The sequence below is a fragment of the Papio anubis genome, chromosome 1, assembly GCF_008728515.1.
Source record: "Papio anubis isolate 15944 chromosome 1, Panubis1.0, whole genome shotgun sequence".
NCBI classification, from domain to species: Eukaryota; Metazoa; Chordata; class Mammalia; order Primates; family Cercopithecidae; genus Papio; species Papio anubis.
In genome coordinates this window covers 26,279,069-26,300,142 of record NC_044976.1, presented here as the reverse complement: position 1 = coordinate 26,300,142, position 21,074 = coordinate 26,279,069, and the positions used below count along the sequence as shown (strand labels likewise).

The 21,074-nt window shown below is 49.3% G+C and overlaps 2 protein-coding genes across 15 annotated transcripts in view; one reads left to right on the top strand and one right to left on the bottom strand.

Annotated features, from left to right (window-relative positions):
• EYA3 (EYA transcriptional coactivator and phosphatase 3) overlaps positions 1–9,398 on the top strand; it is a 117,308-nt gene extending 107,910 nt beyond the window's left edge. For 6 of the 8 annotated variants that reach the window (XM_009203045.4, XM_009203060.4, XM_003891432.4 and 3 more), the window contains 2 exons: positions 1,430–1,530; positions 5,157–9,398. In XM_009203045.4, the coding sequence (XP_009201309.1) occupies positions 1,430–1,530; positions 5,157–5,237 (182 nt within the window). In that variant the 3' untranslated portion in view covers positions 5,238–9,398. Of the gene's footprint in view, positions 1–1,429; positions 1,531–2,496; positions 2,964–5,156 lie in introns of those variants that run through there. The other 2 variants (XM_009203051.4, XM_009203065.4) reach the window with 2 other exon arrangements.
• Positions 1–20,888, bottom strand: part of XKR8 (XK related 8) — an 87,875-nt gene extending 66,987 nt beyond the window's left edge. For 5 of the 7 annotated variants that reach the window (XR_004183678.1, XR_004183679.1, XR_004183681.1 and 2 more), the window contains exons 1-3: positions 19,986–20,888; positions 16,671–16,867; positions 12,776–13,547 (exon numbers count right to left, since the gene is read on the bottom strand). Coding sequence is in view for 1 of the 7 variants with exons in the window: in XM_003891431.4 (XP_003891480.1) it covers positions 12,832–13,547; positions 16,671–16,867; positions 19,986–20,278 (1,206 nt within the window). In the remaining 6 variants the exon portion in view is untranslated. Of the gene's footprint in view, positions 1–5,677; positions 7,393–11,950; positions 13,548–16,670; positions 16,868–19,985 lie in introns of those variants that run through there. The other 2 variants (XR_002521981.2, XM_003891431.4) reach the window with 2 other exon arrangements.
• Between the last annotated feature and the right edge of the window lie 186 nt (positions 20,889–21,074).

Sequence of the window (21,074 nt, the reverse complement as noted above, 5' to 3'; positions counted from 1 at the left end):
CCTGTGCCAAGTAGGACTTCTGAGTATGAAAATATAAGTTCTGGCCAATTATGTTATCTTAGATTTGTGTATTTATATATTATAATGATTTTCCAGCAGATGGCAGTCAAGTGTCTTGAGGAAGAGGCAGCTTTTATCTTAATTTACACAGGAACCCTGGTGCTAAGTCACTGTATTGGGCAAGGGGAAGGAACAAGAAGGTTGATAGAGCAGGATGAAGAAGAATGCCAAAGTTAGGACCTTGCTTAACTGAAGAAGGTGGCAGAAGCAGGGAGATAAAAAGAGCAAGGGATATAACTTCCTTTTATTTATACAAATAAAGTATCTTTCCCACAGCAGTATGATCTGTGCATGTTTTAGTTGTTGATTGCAGATGGGATTTGAGTTTTGATACAACACTGCCATGTTTCTCAAAACCGTCTGCAGTTCTGAGAAATGGATTTAAATCACCCATTTCCCAAGGTCAGTTTCAGTGATGCAATATCTTGGTTACAACTACAAGGTGTAGTAAGTAAGGAGGTTCCAGATATGACAAATGTTGCTGCCGTATTTATTGGTCACTGTTCTCAATTCTATTCTGGGGCTCTTCTCTCACTGAAAGACATAAGGCCCCTACACAGGACTGTTTCTGGGAAATGAAGAATTGGAAGGAAATGGCTTTTTGTTTGTTATTGTTTCTGACAAGAAATCAGAGCCTTGTGTTTTCATTTCTCTTTTCTACCCTAAAACATTTCACCTCAAATCATTCATTCATTATGGTACAATGATCAGAGCCTAGATTTGGAGTCAGGGGCCCCAACTTCTAGCTACTTGCTTGTTTGTGATCTAGGGGCAAGTTACTAAACCTATGAATCCCTCCCACTTATAGAAATTCCCTCCCACTAAGATCTTACGGACTTCACCCTCAATGTGAAGGTTAAAATAAGTTTTGTTTTGTTTTGTTTTGTTGAGACAGAGTTTCACTGTTGTTGCCCAGGCTGGAGTGCAATGGTGCGATCTTGGCCCACTGCAACCTCTGCCTCCCAGGTTCAAGCGATTCTCCTGCCTCAGCCTCCTGAGTAGCTGGGATTACAGGCATGTACCACCACGCCCAGCTAATTTTGTTTTTTAGTAGAGACATGGTTTCTCCATGTTGGTCAGGCTGGTCTCAAATTCCCGACCTCAGGTGATCCACCTGCCTCGGTTTCCCAAAGTGCTGGGATTACAGGCATTGAGCCACCGTGCCTGGCCAAGTTGTTTTAATGGCACAACTTCACATTCTTTGGGTAGAGGGTCTACTGGATCTCTAGCTCCCATCCCTACTCCCCAGAAAGCAAACTACGTGGGCTGTCATTTAGTCCACCTAAGCACAGGCAGGTGAACCTAGCAGCAGCCCTCTTCTTTGGTTTTGAAAAGAGTATTCTAACAGGAAATTTCTTTTTCTCATCAGGTAAGGAGAGCTGCTTTGAGAGGATTGTGTCAAGGTTTGGAAAGAAAGTCACATATGTAGTGATTGGAGATGGACGAGATGAAGAAATTGCAGCCAAACAGGTAACCATGGTAAAGAAAAATAGTCTATGTGGTTGTACATCAAGTAATTAGAAAAAATGAGAAAAACTACAAAATCTTAGCAATCTATTATGCATTTATAGTATCTTCTCTTTCTTCCTTTCCCATTTTTCTTTAAAGAAAAAGAGGGTCTTTTTTTCTCCAGATGGAGTTTTTCCTTTTAAGTTTTAGATCCATCCCTTCCTTTTCCTCCCTGTCACTCAAGAATCTTAAAATCTTTAAGCCGTTCTACAGGGATCCCATCATTCAACCTGAGATGTGCCCCATCTTCCATCTTCAAAGACAGTGCCTTCTCAAGCATCAGACTTGACTGCAAAAAGGCTAATCTTTCTTTCCTTTCCATTATTCAAGTTCTCAGACAGTACAACCAATAGCTCTTTCTGTAGAGAACGTCTTTCCTGCCTTTGAGCCCTGGAAAGATTGCTCTGATGTTAACCCCATCACTATACAGGTCCCAACTTCAGGTCACCCCTTATTTATTTATTTATTTATTTTCTTTTTTTGAGACGGAGTCTCACTCTGTCGCCCAGGCTGGAGTGCAGTGGCATGACCTTGGCTCACTGCAACCTCTGCCTCCTGGATTCAAGCAATTCTCCTTCCTCAGCCTCCCAAGTAGCTGGGACTATAGGCACCTGCCACCGTGCCCAACTAATTTTTGTATTTTTAGTAGAGACGGGGTTTCCCATATTGGCCAGGCTAGTCTCGAACTCCTGACTTTGTGATCCACCTGCCTCGGCCTCCCAGAGTGCTGGGATTACAGCCTTGAGCCACCACGCCCAACCCAGGTCACCCCTTCTTGATATACGAAACAGTAGATGAAAGAGTCTTGGCTATAGAACCTAAAATCCCATCTGTGTATCAGCTATATGACTTTGAACAATTATCCTCATCTGCTAAATGGATCTGTAGAAGTTCTTTCCCTCCCTACCCCAATTTATTTTCTTCCAGCAACTCTTATTTCTTAGACCTGGAGGCATTGGGTTGCCAGCTAGAACCAACTGCCCTGATACTCTTCATCCAGTTAAGTAGAAATCTTAGCAACTATAATAAAGTATGAGATTGGTAATCAGTCAGCATTATTATCTCGTTTCCGTTTGCTACTTTATGTAGCAATTCAGGGATCCTTATTTTTTCGCATATGTTATGAAGCTTTAATTCTAATGTGCTTCTTGTTGCCCTCTTTGGGAAAGACACTAGTGGGTGTACGCATCAGTGTTTCCTGGTCTGAAGAAGGGTATGGGGGAGAGAAAGAACAACTCAAGTCATCAGCAGAGTTGGTAACTCTGACAATGTCTAGAATCATCTACAATAGAATACACCATTGTGGCTGGGCACAGTGGCTCACGCCGATAATCCTAACACTTGGGGAGGCCGAGGCAGGCAAATCACCTGAGGTCAGGAGTTAGAAACTAGCCTGGCCAACATGATGAAATCCTGTCTCTACTAAAAATATAAAAGTTAGCCGGGCATGGTGGTGCATTCCTGTAATCCCAGCTACTCGGGAGGCTGAGGCATGAGAATTGCTTGAACCCTGAAGGCGGAGGTTGCAGTGAGCCGAGATTGCGCCACTGCACTCCAGCCTCGGCAGCAGAGCAAGACTCTTGTCTCAAAAAAACAAACAAAAAAAGTATATACCGACTGGAAAATGCATTACCACTTTATCCAGTTCAAGCTATACTCTGTGAAGGATCTTTTCTGCAGCCTTTCTGACGGAAGTCTCTCTAGTCCTTGCTTGAATATGCCCAAGGATGAGGGCATTGGTTCCCAGTAGCCTGTTCCACTGAGGGGTCAACCAAACTGTTAGGGTGTTCCCCCTTCTACTGAGCAAAAATTTCTCTACCTTCATATACTAGGCTGGCATTCTTTTTTTTTGTTTTGTTTTGTTTTTGAGATAGAGTCTCGCTCCGTTGCCCAGGCTGGAGTGCAGTGGTATGATCTTGGCTCACTTCAGCCTCCGCCTCTGGGTTCAAGCAATTCTCGTGCCTCAGCCTCCCAAGTAGCTGGGACTATAGGTGCACACCACCACTCCCAGCTAATTTTTATATTTTCAGTAGAGACAGCGTTTTGCCATGTTGGCCAGGCTGGTCTCAAACTCCTGACCTCAAGTGATCCACCCACCTTAGCCTCCCAAAGTGCTGGGATTGCAGGCATGAGCCACTGCACCTGGCCTCTAGTCTGGCATTCTTGAACATAACAAATCGGTTTCCTCTTCTGTATGTTAATAGCCTTTTAAATATTATGTGTGAGCAGCTGGCTTAAAAAACAACTAGGGTATATGCCAAAACAACTGTGTTCTAGGACCTCAATATTCTGAGTAATTTGGAACCAGTTTCAACTAGATGATAGGAACGTTAATCTCCTCAGCTTCATAGAACATGGTTTCCAACACTTGGGTTTATCAAAGCCCTCCTTTAAAATATGGCCTCCACATGAGAATCACTTAAACCTGGGAGTGGAGGTTGCAGTGAGCCAAGGTAGCACCACTGCACCCCAGCCTGGGCAAAAGAGTGAGACTCTGTCTCAAAAAATATATAAAAAATAAATTTAACTTAATTTAAAAATATGGCCTCCAGGCACAGTGACTCGTGCCTGTTTTCGCTAGCACTTTGGGAGGCCACGGTGGGAGGATTGCTTGAGCCCAGGAGTTCAAGACCAGCCTGGACAATATAGTGAGGCTTCATCTCTGCAAGAAATAAAGTATTAGCCAGGTGTAGTGGCACATGCCTTCAGTCCCAGCTACTTGGGAGGCTGAGGTGGGAGGATCACTTGAGCTCAGGGGGTCAAGGCTGCAGTGAGCCATGTTCATACCACTACACTCCAGCCTGGGTGATAGAATGAGACCCTGTCTCAAAATAAAATAAATGGCATAAACCTGGGAGACAGAGCTTGCAGTGAGCTGAGATCCAGCCACTGTACTCCAGCCTGGGTGACAGAGCGAGACTCCGTCTCAAAAAAAAAAAAAAAAAAAAAGTAAAATATGGCCTCCAGAACAGCACACAGTATTCTGGACATGATTCTGACTACATAATATAATGAGATTATTATTTCCCAGATCTGTACATTCTCCGTCTTGGACATAGATAAGATTTAGGTCTTGTAGTTCTGAAACTTACAAGAAATTAACCATCCATAAGACAATATAATCTTATATCAAATACTAATTTTTCACCTGGGCCATTTTATTTGATCCTTAAGACCCTGTATGATAACTGGAATGCCTGTAGTTCCAGCTACTCAGGATGCTGGGGTAAGAGGATTGCTTGAGCCCAGATTCAAGGCCACAGTAAGCTATAATCACACCACTGCCCTTCAGCCTGGGTGACACAGCAAGACCCTGTCTTCAAAATAATAGCTAGAACAGGTAATCTCTCAAAAGCACAAAGTACCACTGAAACTTACTAAAAATTTCTCACATTTATAAAGTGTGCAATGTACAAGGTCCTTATACATATGACTATTTGATCATTATTACAGCCCTGTGAGGCAGGGATAGATAGGGTTACCATATACCTTGGGGAGAGGTGTGCTAAGGAAAGCGTATGGGCAAATATTTAATATAAGCTCTCAGAAGAAGTTGGATTAACCAGCTATCCCCACTCTCTTTCCAGCACAACATGCCTTTCTGGAGGATCACAAACCACGGAGACCTTGTATCCCTTCACCAGGCTTTAGAGCTTGATTTTCTCTAAGAACTGGAATGAGGAGCCTTCCCCTTGAGCTCCTTTTCACTCCTGAAGGGAGCTGGAGACTGGAACCAACTGAGAACTTTCTCTGTCTCTCTCTCTGTCTCTCTCTGTCTCTCTCTCTCTCCCTCTCTCTCTGTCTCTCTCTGTCTCTTCCTCTCTCTCTGTCTCTCCCTCTCTCTCTCTCTGTCTCTCCCTCTCTCTCTCTCTGTCTCTCCCTCCCTCCTTCCCTTTCTCTGTCTGTCTTTATCCATGGAATGCTGGCGAGAACACAATCAGAACCAACAGCTGCAATTTTTGCTAAGAGTGAGCTGCAGCCCCGTGTTCATCTCCATACAGAAGCAGGAGACAGTTGGATAGACAGAACAATGGACTCACTGCAGCTACAGTGCTTTTAATTCTTCTGTGTTTTGTTTTTGTTTTTTTGTTTTTTGTTTTTGTTTTTGTTTTTTCAAAAAATGAAAAAGAAAAGGAAATTCCTGGGGCAGAGTTGCACTCTTAGTCCATGACAAGATTGAGAATTACTCATAACTTGTGGTGATCAGATAAATGCAGCAGACTTTTATGATAACATCTCTTGCAGTCTTAGAGTCTCCTTAGCTTAGAATCTCACTTATTTCCAGCGAATGTGTATGTTATTTTTATAGGTAAGGGTCTGATCTCTGACACAGGTTTCCACCACTTTCTTTTTCTAGCAAGAAAGTGTGTAAAGTCTTGAAAATAGTAATTGAAATATCTAAAATACCTCTCTGTGGCAGTAGCACCTCTGTAGCTGCTCCAGTGGTCTGTTCTCTAGGACGATTCCTTTCCTGTTCTTCCATCTTCTAGCTGGTGAACTGTGGGGCACTGAACACTGAGTAACTTTAAACTTTGGCATTTCCCATCTAGAAGCCTTAGTCTTCTTTCCAGTCCCTTTTCCCGTTAGTCAAATGGTACAACCCTAAAAACTCTTTCAGCTTGACTCTCATTCAGACTGTATCCCAGAAGGCTTAGCTTCCAAACTGGAGAGAAGGAACTAAAGTGTCTTATGAATTTCAGCTTCTTTGGCTCTTGAGACCGAAAGGTTCTACCTGTTCCTCCTGCAGAGAAGTACCCATTTCCCATCAGATGCTCGCCCCTGCAGTTTCTTCCTTCTTAGTCATCATAATGCTAGTTTCTTACCCCTTTCCTGCCCTCTGCACCTCATGTCCACCTCCAGGCAGCTCTGGCCAGTCCCCAGGTATTAGACCCAAGAATTCAAATCAAATCTAAAAACATGCTTATAACTACATTTTGGCCAAAACTGCCAGTGTATTTGACTTCCTTTGTGGAAGCCCTAAGCCATATGAAGGATGTCCCAGGTATATATTTATCCAGATCTCTGCCTGAAACTGAAGAGCAGATTGCTGTATTTAAATTTTCCCGTGGAAAACCCTGCTTCTCAAATCCCATTCTAAAGTAGGAAGCCAGAAAGACTTTGCTGATTGTGGGGGGAGGGGAGGTACAGACAGGGTTTCACTTTGTTGCCAAGGCTGGTCTCGAACACCTGGCCTCAAGCGATCCTCCCACCTTGGCCTCTCAAAGTGTTGAGATTCTAGGCATGAGCCACTGTGCTCAGCCAGACTTTCCTGATTTAAATGAGAGTGCTGCATCATTCCCTACTTCATGGCCCAAAACTTAATCCTGGGCCAAATGCAGGAGCATCTCTCGACCTCTGGGCAGATTGGTGGGTGCCCAGGCACTAGTCACAGCCTTCCAGCCCAGCCATGATTGTTGGATGCCCCATCCCTCCAAGAGCAATTTGGGCATCTGCTCAGGCAGGATAAAATTCCCTAGAGCTGAGGAAGTTCAGCCTTTCCCAGGCTGCAAAGAGACAGATGATACAAGCATCTCAGATTGAGATGCAGGATTGGTCCGCAGAAGGAGGCATCGTTGACCAACCCCAGCTATAATTGCTTGTCGCCAGAGACTCTGCATACCCATTTCCAAAGATGTTGCAGCACAAAGAGGCAAGACTCCTTTCAATGCCAGGCCACCCAGATAGCAACAGAGAGAGGCTGGTATACACATTCCTTCAGAACTCATTGAAAAGTGCTCATGACTCACGATTTAAAGGAGTAAGTTTTTGCTGAGTAGCTGAAGTCAGTGCTCCTTTACTTAGCTGCCTCTTTGGCCTTGTTTCCTGTGGGGTTGGGAGGAGGGAGATGTAGTGTGAGGTAGGCCTTCCCTTGGTCTGTATTCAGCATAGTTCCTTAGATGCTGCTCTGCCTTGTTTGATGGTTGATCTTAGGAAGCTCTACTTCCTAAGAGGGTTTGAAGCCTCAAACCCTCCCCCTAATGCAGTATAGCTGTTGAGTTTTTGTCCTGGACAAAGGCCACAGCTGTTGTGCTGCGCTTCAGGTTTGTGAGGCTGCGGAGTGGTACCCCCACCATGCACACAAGCACACACACAGATACTTCCCTCTCCACCCTTATGGGAGCTCTTTATTTTAGAATAGCACTTGGACTCACTTTTATCAATGGCTTTTTTCCTCTTGCTCTGACTTCCTAGCTTAGCTCTTTCCAAAAGTAACTTGAACTTGACCAAGAGAGGTAAGGAGGCTGAGCAGAGCAGTCTCTGCTCATTCCTGGTTGTTGCCACCCTCATTTAGATGGAAGAGAAAACAGGAGCTTCTTGGCTTTTTGCCAAAATGAATTGTCCAGGGAACACGGTGCTGTCTGTAATTACCCTGCCTTTTTCTCCACCCCAACACAAAAATCTGGAAAGGAAAATAAGTGGGTAGGATTAAGAGCTGTTGGAAGTAGAGGGCCAAAGGACACTGTGAGTCCATTCATCAAGGGGAAGGCCCTCTTCATTAGAGTCCTCATGAAATTAGCCAAATGATGAGTCCTTCCCCAGCTGGGCATGGTGGGTTCTCTTTTTTTTTTTTTTTTTTTTGAGATGGAGTCTCGCTCTGTCACCCAGGCTGGAGTGCAGTGGCATGATCTCTCGGCTCACTGCAACCTCTGCCTCCCAGGTTCAAGCGATTCTCCTACCTCAGCCTCCTGAGTAGCTGAGATTACAGGCACCCACCACCACACCCAGCTAATTTTTGTATTTTTAGTAGAGACGGGGTTTCACCATGTTGACCAGGCTGTTCTCAAAACTCCTGACCTCAGGTGATCTGCTCGCCTCGGCCTCCCAAAGTGCTGGGATTACAGGCATGAGCCACTGCGCCCGGCCAGGCACTGTGGGTTCCACAAGATGGGTCTGTAATGTCACGGTGAGGGCTCTCTCTAGTAGTAGGTCTGGAGTGAGGTGTGTCTTGGGTTGAGGAGGTGGCTTGACTTTCGAATGTAAAACTGACTGTGCCTTAGCATCACCCTGTCCAATGCCCCTGGGGCAGCTGGTAGTGTCCAGAAGAATGGACACCTGCTCCAGATTTAGATGCCTATCTGGGCTTTTGTTTGATTTGGGGTGTTCCTGTCTAGCGTAAAGCTAGTGAGTTGTCCCAAGAGACTGATGCCACAGCTTGTTCGCAGTTTACACAAACTCAGCTTTAAAGCTCCAAATAGAATCTGATTGACAAACTCTAGCTGCAGCATGTGGAGCTTCTAGATGTTTACTATCTTGAATGATTGTCAGTGTCACTGAACCACGGGGGAGAGGAGTATGGGGTAGAGCAATGGTCTAGGCTAACAAGTGGTGAGCTTAGGGTCTTCCTCTGACTCCTTACTCCTCAAGGAGGCAGTTAGGGTCCCTCTTAAGCAGGCTTCTATTTCTTACCACTAAATTGGTTTCCTTTTTCATCCAGAAGTTAGAACTCCCCAGATATTCACACTATAGGGTCTGAATTCCGAGATTCTAAAATATCTTAAACCACAAGAGAGAAAATGTAGTGCTGCCCCGGCCCCAGTCAGCAGGCCATCTGTCCCTTCCTCTCCTGAGTCAGACAGCTCTGGCAAGCAAGGCTCCTTGGCTAGTTCCTAATGCACTGACAGGAGCCCTCCCATTAAGGACGACTTCTACTCAAAATGCGACTCTCCCTCTGGACTTCAGATGCCTCTGTTAGCAGGAAAAGGCATTGATCGGATTGGATATATTTATGTGACTGCGGGCATTTGTGGCTGTAGAATCCGTGACCATAATGTTATATGTAATGGGAACTATCTTATAAACTTGAAAAAATAAAGTTTTTATTTTCTATAGTTTGCTCCTGTGTCTTTTCTGAATAGGATCAGCATAGTTGCCCAGCTATGTGGGGTCCTAATTAGGGCTTCATAAAAATTCTAAAGAGTTCATTAGAAAGATGTCACCCTTTCAGTAACTGGGTCATTTCACCAAAAAAGTAAAAAACCATTTGGTATAAATATACATGGGAAAATGTTTTATAGTAATTTGCATGGGAGCATGTATTGTTTCTAAAATATATTTTGCTTTTAAAGTTTAGAACTGGAGTGAGAAAAGATTTCACTCGCTGCCAAATGTGCTGAAATTTAATTATTAAGGAGAGAAATCAGTACCTTGCCGCACTGCACTTAAACCACAAAAGCGATAAAACTAGCAAACTGATATCAGACCTCATTTGATTTGCCCTGATTTCATGTCACATCAACTACTTATTCTCATTTCATTTCTCTGATTTGGGTCTGGCTGCATCCCTCTGGTCTGGAAAACAGTCACGAAGCCTTTCTGCCTTTTAGTCAATGAAGGAAAACAGAATTGGGTTCTAGCTTCCAAGTACCATAAATGTCAGACTATAAGATGTATTTCTCCAAAAATTCCCCAGAAAAGAGGAAGTTGCCTATTCTAGTAATTAAATGTTTTCCTCATTAGGTGCACATTAGTTGTTAGGTGCACATTAGCAAACCCGTTAGCTGCTATATCCTTACTCAGTTATAAGTACAAATACTAGAAGTATTGATTTCCAAGCACAGAGGAGATAAACATCTCCATCTCTTCCTGCAATTTCAGGTGTGTGTGTATGTTTACATGTATTCAATTAGAAGAATGGTCCTTTGTTCTAAGATTGGTACATCCTTTTATGAGATGATGAAAATAAATGGTGGTAGTTTTTTGTTGTTGTTGTTTTGAGACGGAGTTTTGCTTTTGTTGAGCAGACTGGAGTCCAATGCCACGATGTTGGCTGACCGCAACCTCTGCCTCCCGGGTTCAGGCGATTCTCCTGCCTCAGCCTCCCGAGTAGCTGGGATTACAGGCATGCGCCACCACGCCTGGCTAATTTTGTATTTTTAGTAGAGATGGTGTTTCTCCATGTTGGTCAGGCTGGTCACGATCTCCCAACCTCAGGTGATCCACCCGCCTTGGCCTCCCAAAGTACTGGGATTACAGGTGCGGGCCACCATGCCCAGCCAAATGGTGGTAGTTTTTAATGCCCTTTCTTTGTTAAAATTTTCAACCATGTTGGCCATTTTATAGGTACATGATATTCAAAAGTCTGAAAATCACTAGACAGGATGATCTGCAGGATCCTTTCTGCCTCTAACCATTGCTTGTATGTAAAAGTCACTAGCATCGTCTTCCCAGATCCTCTTCCTGCCCCCACCCTTCATCTCTGGGCCAACAGAGTGGTTACAAGTGCTTCTTCATCCTGTGGAATTCTGTTTGCATCATTCCTTCCGTCACAGTGGTTCAAGCTACCAGTGACTCCAGGTTCTGCTCCTTCTCATGACATTTATAGGCCACCCCCAAGTCACTGCTAACCAGCTTAGCTTACCCGTTTTGCAGGAAGGCCTTCCCCAGCCATTCTATATAAAGTTGTAATTCCCACCCCCAACACACAAACACCTACTCTCTCTCCCTATCCCTTTCCCTTTTTCTTTCAGCACTTAACACTATCTGATATACTAAATGTTTTACTTATCCTGGTTTTTGTGTCTCCACCAGAATAGTAACAGAGCTGAGACTATCCTGGATCCCATCACAGCAGTGACTGGAACCTTTTCTTCTCTATCTCAAGAGATGTTTCTGTCCCTTGTTTCTCCAAACCACAGACCTCCTAGAACAGCAAAAGGTTCCACTTCCCCAGCACCATCACCCACCACATTCGCATCCCCTAAGGCATCTCATTACTTAACGTCTCAGAGGTCCCAGCAAGACCTTTCTTCACCAGGCTCCTATATTCACTTCCTGGCCCTAAATGTGTTTGTGGCCACTCCTGCTGGGCCCAGCAGCAGAGCTGGTGGTGAAGAGGGATGCACTAAGTCAGCCCAGATCTGGATTCTTATCTCCAGCTGAGCTGTCAACCCCATGCTGGCTCACCAGCTCCTGAAACTTCAAACACGAGGTTGAGAAGCCCCACCTAAGCCAGACCTCTCTGTTCATGGACGCTGACTAATTTTGAGAGGTAGATTTTATGCCCCTGACCTCTTCCAGTTCAGGCTCTGAACTCCATAAGAGATTTCATTTGAGGCCAGGTGCGGTGGCTCAAGCCTGTAATCCCAGCACTTTGGGAGGCCGAGATGGGCGGATCACGAGGTCAGGAGATCGAGACCATCCTGGCTAACACGGTGAAACCCCGTCTCTACTAAAAATACAAAAAATTAGCCGGGCGAGGTGGCGGGCGCCTGTAGTTCCAGCTACATGGGAGGCTGAGGCAGGAGAATGGCGTGAACCCGGGAGGCAGAGCTTGCAGTGAGCTGAGATCCGGCCACTGCACTCCAGCCTGGGCGACAGAGCGAGACTCTGTCTCAAAAAAAAAAAAAAAAAAAAGAGATTTCATTTGATGACACAGACTAGGTTGGAGGATTTCATGAGGCTTTAATCATAACCTAGTAATACTGTTAAAAACAACACGTCTGACACTTGTGGACACCCACAGGGACACACATTCTCTTCCTCTCACACAGACTCTGAGGTAGGAGGTACACTGGCTAAGGAATAAAAAATACTCAGTGGTTGTACAAGGCTCAGACCAGGCTCACAAGGCTCTCGGTTGAAAAGCAGCCCCTTGAGAGCAGGAGCAGAGGCCAGGCCAGCTTCACTGAGATCCCAGAGGTTCTAACTGGGGCCACCGAGAGTTGGGCATCCCTGGCTTCTGGCATTTGAGATCTAACCCAGGACTGGTTGGTGCAAGTAGGGGATGAAGCTGGGGTGGTAGCTGGTCTTCTTCCAGGTTGCAAGGACAGAATGATGTTCCTGGCACATAAACTGCTCTCCACGAAGATTTCTTTCATGAATTGAATGAATGGTGTGGGGGAGGGGAGGAAGAATTCTAGAGGACAGCCCCTGTGGCCTTCTAGCCCAGGATAGGGGAGCTAAGGAGTGGGGCAGCACCTATACCAGTCATTTTAGAAGTGGCCAGGGAGGTGGAAGTTTTGGGGCACCAGCTATACCAATGGCAGGGGGAAAAGAAAAGGTAGTCTTATTTCCTCCCAAAGTGTCTTGTACATAATTGGGGCTCTTGACCCTGCAGAGCCCAGCCTTTCTCATCTTGTTCACTGTGAACTCCTTTAAGGCAGGCCTCTGCCCCACTCAGCACCATCCCTGGTGCCCGGCCCAGCACAGGTGTCCCATTATTGCTGAGTGCATGGAGGCCCCAGCAGCATCATTAGCTTATCCTCACCTGCCTTCTGCCAGCAGAGTCACTCTCCATCTCTGCCAGCTGGGTCTGATCCTGCTTCAAAGGACGCCATTCACCTCTCCCTTTACTGGCGAAGCAGCTTCATCCTTAGCCTTGGGGAAAAAGTTCTGTGCTAACCGTGTCATGCGCCTGTTCTGAGGCAGCTGATACCCCTCTGGGGAAAGCAGACTCCGGGCCCCGTCTACCTGGTCAGGGTCGGGCTTCCAGCAGCAGCTAGGGTGCAGCCAGCGGTAGTACACAAGCCGCAGAGCCAGGCCCAGAAAGAAGCAGCCGCAGCCCACAGGCAGCCACAGCTGCAGGGGAATCCCGCTGGGCAGCCAGGAGCTATGAGTCATCCAGGTGACCACCAGGAGAATGCTGTCAGTCAGGAGGAAGGCGAAGTGGATGGTGGCCCGGCCTAGGGTGTGGCCCTCAGCCACGTTGAACCAGGAGAAATAGAGGATGGTGGCCACCGTCACCCGGTACAGCCACTCGGAGCTGGGGTCTGGCATAAAGTCTGTGCCCTGAAGCCAGACCCAGAGCAGCAGTACCAGCCACAGGCCCAGGAAGTGCAGGGCCACATAGCTGGGGAAGAGGGCTGAGAACAGGGCCACAGCCAGGACTCGGGGCCACAGCAGCAGCAGGTTCCACAGGAAGTAGATCACGGAGGAACCCAGGCCCAGGAGGGGCTTGGAGGGGAGGCAGGTGCGCAAGGCCCGGTGGTAGTCGAGCAGTGCCCACGAGATGCCCAGGAAGGACGTGCAGATGCCAAACCCTGCAAAGAGTAGGACAGAACCGTGAGTCCTGGGGCCAGCCTGCTTGGCATTCCCCAGGGGTCGCAGGTACCGTGGGGCCCCTCCCAGCAACCCTGGAGTAGGTATCAGAATCCCTCATTTGCTGAAAGCAAATCTGCAGCTGGAGAAGAGCCAGTGAGTTCCCATAACCAAAAGCAAAGCTCTGACTCCTAATATAGAGCCTGCCCCTCACCACAGTGCTTTGCTGCACAGGTGGTATTTGTCAAAGGTGAGAGGGTGTGACTTCTGGCCCACCCAGCACTCAGCACCCCTGGGCCTTGGCTGCACCCTGGGCATCTTCCAGGGCCCCATAACCCTTTCTGGGAAGAACACAAGCCTTTCTTGTGTCTGAAAATCAACAGCCTCAATTCCCTCTTTCTTAGTCTCAAAAAGGGAGTAGAAAATCCCATGGGGTGGCCACAGGCTCTGGCTAAAGCTGCCCTCAGGGCCAGGAGAGAGGTCCCTGCTGTGTGAACAGAAAGTCTCCCCACTTCCCTCCCCTCTCCTCCAAGACCAGAGGCCATTAGACTGACCCCTAGTCTTGATTTTCCAAGATCCAGAAGTTTACAACAGGGGTCCTAGGGTCCTATCCCACCTCCTGGTTGCCAGTCCTGGAGCAGAGGCACAAGGGCCTCCAGGGAGGGATGGAAGTGGCACCAGCACGTCTCCCGACTGCTTCCTCCCCTGTTCCTGTCCACCGCAGTCATCCGGCAGATGTTTACTGGGAATCTATTAGGTGCCCAGAACCCACTCCTAGCCTGGAAACAGATCTGTGCCCATTAGCCTCGCCCAGGTCTCAGCAGGGCTGATGTTTTTCCAGTTTGCCCAGCATGCCACCTTCTGTGACCTTGACAAGCTCTGCCCAGGCTGTTAGGTAGCCAGAAGCACATGCCCCACTTCCCCGGCCTACTCCTCCATTACCCCACAGGCCCCAGCTTGAAGAGCCCCTGGAGTCACCCACCCTGGCCCCACGCCACCCACTCAGCTGTGTCAGGTATCCCTGTCACATGCCACCCACCTCTGTCTGGAGTCTCATCACACAGTAATTATCTATTTCCTTATCTCTGAGCTCCTCCAGGGTAGAAAACAGACTCTGCTCACTTGGGATCCCCCAGCAGCCCAGTACCTGGCACATAACAGCAGCGAAAGAGATGTTTGCTAAATAAAAAGTAGGGAAAATCTGTCTTTCCCCCTTACCCCCTGCCACACTCGCAGTGCAGACTGTCTGCACTTGGCCCTGGTTCTAGACACCCCCAACCCTCAACAGACAAAAACACGTGCCCAGTGAGTGCCCAGTGACCCAGGGCAAGTCACTCACCTTTCTGCACCTCCCTAAAAATGGAGATCAATATAGCACAGACCTACAGGGCTGCTGTGAACTTGAGCAATGATGACTGTAAGTGCTTCCCACAGGGCCCAGCTAATAGCTGGCCCTCGATTGTGACAACCGCTATTATTGTTTTTTCTTTTTTTTTTTTTTTTTTTGAGACGGAGTCTCGCTCTGTCGCCCGGGCTGGAGTGCAGTGGCCGGATCTCAGCTCACTGCAAGCTCCGCCTCCCGGGTTTATGCCATTCTCCTGCCTCAGCCTCCCAAGTAACTGGGACTACAGGCGCCCGCCATCTCGCCCGGCTAGTTTTTTGTATTTTTTAGTAGAGACGGGGTTTCACCGTGTTCGCCAGGATGGTCTCGATCTTCTGACCTCGTGATCCACCCGTCTCGGCCTCCCAAAGTGCTGGGATTACAGGCTTGAGCCACCGCGCCCGGCTGTTTTTTCAATCAATATATAGACTCAGACTAGCAAGACGAAAGGGCCCTTGGAGATCGAATCCAACCTCCATCTTGCACAGGAAGGCTCTCCGGGTCACACAGTGAGTGACGGTAGAGTGAGGACTGCTTCCTTGAGAGACTGTGGCATTTATGGCAGGGGTGGAGGAAGGCAAAGGGGAAGGCTTGGACCCTGAATTGGATGTGAGTCGGGGCCCTATTCAGCTTGGCCACTGTCTGGGTCTGTGAAAATGGGCAAGTCACTTTCCTTTTATGGACAAAAACCCTCCCAAAGCTCCTCACTATAAACTTCACCCTTGCTTAGGGGGCCCTGTGAGCCTCCGCCACCTGCCTCTCCCTTTTCCAGTCACTCAGCACGTTGTACCCTAGCTACTTGTTTTAGTCTATTACCCTGGCAGGGCAGGGGCTGGGTTCATCTTGTTCACTGCTGTGTCCCCAGCACAGTAACAGGCACAGAAGAGATGCGCAATGAAAACCTGACTGGATGAAGGCATTCAATATGTTGTTTCTTGTTTCTTTTTTAAAATTTTGAAGAGATGAGGTCTCACTATGTTACCCAGGATGGTCTCCAACTCTGGCCTCAAGCCACCTGTGCACCTTGGCCTCCCAACGTATTAAATTGTTTCTTAACTAAAAAGTTACCTACGCTGCATCAGGCACCTTACACACTTTATTATCTTCAAAATTATAAAAATTATAATTAAGACTTCTGGGCCAGGCACAATGGCCAACACCTGTAATCCCAGCCCTTAGGAGGCTGAGGTTGCAGGTTACTTGAGCTCAGGAGTTCAAGACCAGCCTGGGTAACAAAGTGGGACCTCGTCTCTACAAAAAAAAAAAAAAAAGAAAGAAAGAAAGAAAAATTAGCCAGCATAGTGACATACACCTGTAGTCCCAGCTACTCAGGAGGCTGAGACAGAAGGATCACCTGAGCCTGGGAGGTCGAGGCTGCAGTGAACCATGATCAGGCCGCTGTACTCCACTATGGGCGATGACAGAGTGAGACTGTACCAGGAACTTGTGTACCAGGAAATGGGCTTTCTTTGCATCACCTCACTCAATCCTTTCATCAACCTTATGAGGCAGAAGGATTTAAGTCCATTTTTCAAATGAGAACAAACATACTCAGAGAGGTCAAGGCATTTGTCCAAACTCAAACAGCTACAGAGTGACTTTAGGTCTCAAGCCAGATCTGCCTGACTAAAGCCTGTTCTCCTGTTTTCTAAGCAGCCTCTATAAAAGAATAAAAACAGTTCCGACATTTGAGAGAGACCCCCCCAAGCCACGACAGGGGGGCCAGCCACTGGCCTTCACTCACACTGGTAGTACTCAGCCCGGCCGCTCTGCAGCATGATGGCCAGCACCAGCGTGAGCTGTGGTGCCGTCTCCAAGAAGGTCTCGAAGAGCCGCAGCATGCTGATGTCCAGGGAGAGGAAGTCAGCGTAGGCCAAGTCAAACTCAGAGGGCTCCTCCTGCTGCCACACCAGCAGCCCCTGGCGCAGCTCCTGCATGCACCTAGGCACCATACACAAATGTCCCGAGGGCCAGGTTAGTGTCCTGTGAATTCCTCAGCCTCCCACCCATCTAATGAATGGACACAGGCCCCAACCTGGCTCCTCGCATCCATGCTATGGGACCGTCGGCCATGTCCTAACCTCACTGAACTTGTTTCATCTGGAAAATGGGGATTGAGGCTGGGCGCGGTGGCTCACGCCTCTAATTCCAGCACTTTGGGAGGCCAAGGTGGGCTGATCACGAGGGCAGGAGATCGAGACCATCCTGGCTAACACGGTGAAATCCCATCTCTACTAAAAAAATACAAAAAACTAGCCGGGCGAGGTGGCAAGCGCCTGTAGTCCCAGCTACTCGGGAGGCTGAGGCAGGAGAATGGCGGGAACCCGGGAGGCAGAGCTTGCAGTGAGCTGAGATCCGGCCACTGCACTCCAGCCTGGGCGACAGAGCGAGACTCCGTCTCAAAAAAAAAAAAAAAAAAAAAATGGGGATCAATACACCTTCTACTCCGGCTGGCTAAGCACTGTCCTAAGCTCATCACAAACCTTGTCCTGTTTACTTCTCACGAAAGCCCATTTTACAAATGGGGAAACAGGATCAAGAAGCTAATAAGGTCTGGGGGCAGTGGCTCGCGCCTGTAATCCCAACACTTTGGAAGGCCAAGGCAAGAGGATCACTGGAGGCCAGGAGTTTGAGACCACCCTGGGCAACACAGCACACCCCATCTCTACGAAGAATTTTTTTTAATTAGTTAGGCATGGTGGTACAAGCCTGTAGTCCAAGCTACTCAGGAGGCTGACGCAGGAGGATTGTTTGAGTCCAGGAGTTCAAGGCCACTGTGAGCCATGACTGTGCTACTGCACTTCAGCCCAGGCAACAGAGGCCCTTTCTCTTTCTTTTTTTTTTTTTTTTTTTTTGGAGATAGAGTCTGCTTCTGTCGCCTGTCGCCCAGGCTAGATTGCAGTGGCACAAACTCGGCTCACTGCAACCTCCACCGCCCAGGTTCAAGCAATTCTCCTGCCTCGGCCTCCAGAATAGCTGAGATGCTGGGATTACAGGCATGCGCCACCACACCTGGCTAATTTTTGTATTTTTAGTACAGATGAGCTTTTGCCATATTCGGCAGGCTGGTCTCAAACTCCTGACTTCAAGTGATCTTGCTTCCCAGACTGCTAGGATTACAGGCATGAGCCACCAAGCCTGAGCAGACCCTGCCTCTTTTAAAAAAAAAAAAAAAAGCAAACAAAAAATTATAAGCAGCTAATAAGTACTGGAATGAGGATTTGGATCCAAACCTGAATTGGAAAGGCATGCTCTAAAGTTGCCTGAGGCAGTAGTTCTCAAACTTTAGCGTGCCCAAGATCTCCTGGGATCCTGTGGGCAAGATGACATTTGCCTCTTGGGCACTTCTGGGCACAGGCCAGTTGGAATCAGACTCTGCCTTGCCCCAGCCACACAGGGGAGGGGCTGGAGGAGGGTTAGATTGGAAGGAGGGATCCCATTTAAGAGGCTGGCCCTGAGTGGTTAAGGATGGAGATTGAGGCAGAGTTAAGAGAGTCCAGAGGTTGGACAGACAGGCCTGGGGTACTGACTGGCATGAAGAGTAAGTGGAGGATGCACCAAGGACCCTCCACCCAGAACTCTGCTCTCAGTTGCCTATTGGGAGGGAATCCCGTTCACTCATTACAAGCTCATTCACCAGCCATGTACTGTCACTTCCCCTGGAAGGGCCCAGGAACACACTGAGGAGCAGGCAGGCAGGGCGGACCGGGCTTCTCCCTCAGCGGGAGCCTTTGCCTGTGGTCCCCCAGTGACCTGGCAGAGGCCCCGGCCTCGGCCTATTCACATGCAGGAACAGAGACCCCGTTTCCAAAGCCAAAGCCAGTCCAGTCTGCCTGACTGAAGCTCAGCAGAAATACAGGCAGCGAAGATGCACAGCTCGTGGAGGCCTGCCCAGGACTTAACAACTGCACCCCTTCATGCCCACCCAAGGTTTTCTGATATCTCTACAATCCCTCAGGCAAAACTGCCACATTCAAAGCTCCACTCCTGGAGACCCCGTGCAACTTTGTCAAAGCAAGATCTCAAGAGTTTGTAAAAACGGATTCAAGAGCGGATCCTGGCCCTGGCCACCCCCTCCCAACCCACACCACCCTCTGCCCTGACTTCATCACATGCCTTCGACCCCTGGGTTTGTTTCCCCATCTCTACGAGGCTCCACCAGGTCCAAACAGGAGCAGAATCCACACACATTTTCCAAGACCCAGCCTGTGCCCAACCCTGGTTGGCTCCACAGGCGTGGATGAGTCAGAGGCCATCTCTGCCCTCTTGCTGGGTCTGGGGTGGGAAGCCAAGGTTCAGGGGAAGAATATAACCAGGCAGACAGGGTGAGAGGTGGCCTCTGTGAGGGACAAGCGCTGTCGTGGGGTCAGGGCTGCTGAAACTCGCAGGGAGGCCCAGGTCATCACGAAGCGAGCTGAGGTTGCTGAGTGCTCACTCCGAGCCAGGGCAGTGGACAGTTGTCATTTCACTTCATCTTCACCAAAGAGGCAGGCACTATCCCCATCCCAACGGGAACAGCAACCAAACAGCCCCACTGAGAGGTCAGTGCCTTCCCAAGGCCCCGCCCGTGCTGAAACATGGGGTGCTGAACTGAGTCCGCAGCCCCTGCCATTACAGGCCAGGCACTGTGCGAGGCACTTTCTCACTCTTTCGCTCACTCCTCACAATAGGCCTGCTCGTCACACCTGTCTCAGGGTGACTACCGCCTTTCTATGGAGGAGGAAACTGAGGCTCAGAGAAATGCAGAAGTGAGGTGAGAGAGGGCAAAGCCAGAAGTGGATCCCTGAGAGGTCTGACTTCAAAGCCCATGCACCTCCCTTTCTTCCCTGGGCCTCAGTTTCTTCGCCTGTGCCAGGAAAGCTAGGGCTAGGATGAAGGCAGTCTACCTGGATTCCCTTTCCATAAAGGGCTGCAGGCTCACCTGTAGGCCAGGCGCCCACAGGACTTGGTTCCCTCTCCCAGTCCCCTTCCCGGCATATGACGTGTCATCTGTACAGGTGACCAGCTGACGCAGGTGCTGAGCTCCGACACTCCTCCCCTCCCGGGGCGAAGCACTTACCTGTACAGGTAACCCAGCTGCAGGAGATGCAGCAGCGCCAGGCAGCGGCGCGGTGGCTGTGACCCATGCAGGCCGGCAGGGTCAGCGCGCAGCCAGAGCCAGCTGAAGAGCTGCAGCGCCACCGAGGCCAGGCCCAACAGCGCCAGCACCAGCGCCGCCCACAGGTAGCAGCCGTCGAGCGCATACTGGACGGCGGCCCAAAGGTCTGCGCCCAGGTCGAGCAGGAAGGCGGCGGTGCCCAGCACGCACAGGACCAGGTCCCGAAGGAGGGCGGCGCGGGACGACCAGGGCATGGCCCTCCAGCCTCTGCCCTCTCCTGCTCCTCTGCGGTTGGGGCCTGCCCTCAGGGCCCGGGGTTGCCGAAGCAGGAAGGAGGCGGGCGCAGCCCTCGGGGCGGCCCGGGGCGGGGACCTGCTGGGCGGGACTTCGCCGTCCCGCCCCGTCCGGGGAGGAGCGAGGCCTGCGGTGTCCCCGGTCCCCCACCCGAACCCTCCCGTGACCTAAATGGCGCTCGATACTCTGCTCCCACCGCCAGCCCAGGGGTCCCCCGACCCAGCCTAGCCAAGTCCGCTAGGCCTGAAGACTGACTGCCCTTCGCTTCGCAGACTTCAAATGGCCTAGTTTTAAGTTTGAGGCGCCCGGAGGCCCAAGAAAGCGAGAGGGCGGGGAGACTGGAGCCTGGACTGGGGCTGCGATCCCTCACACCTGCATTGTTGCAAAACAAAACAACGAAACGCAAAGGCACATCTCATCCCTAAGTACAGGACTTTGCAACAATGCGTGCGCCTCGATCCGGGGATACACGGAGAGCACGGGGCGGCTGGGTTCACGCCGGCGATCCGAGTTGGGGGAGGGCGGGCGTTAGGTCCCTGCAAATGAGTTAACCTCATTTCCATACGAAAAGGAATAGAGGCCGGGCGCAGTGACTCACGCCTGTGATCCCAACACTTTGGGAGGCTCAGGCGGGAGGATCACCTGCGGTCAGGAGTTCGAGACCAGCCTGGCAAACATGGCGAAACCCCGTCTCTACCAAAAATACAAATTAGTCGGGCGTGCTGGCGCGCGTCTGTAATCCCACCTAGGCGGCTG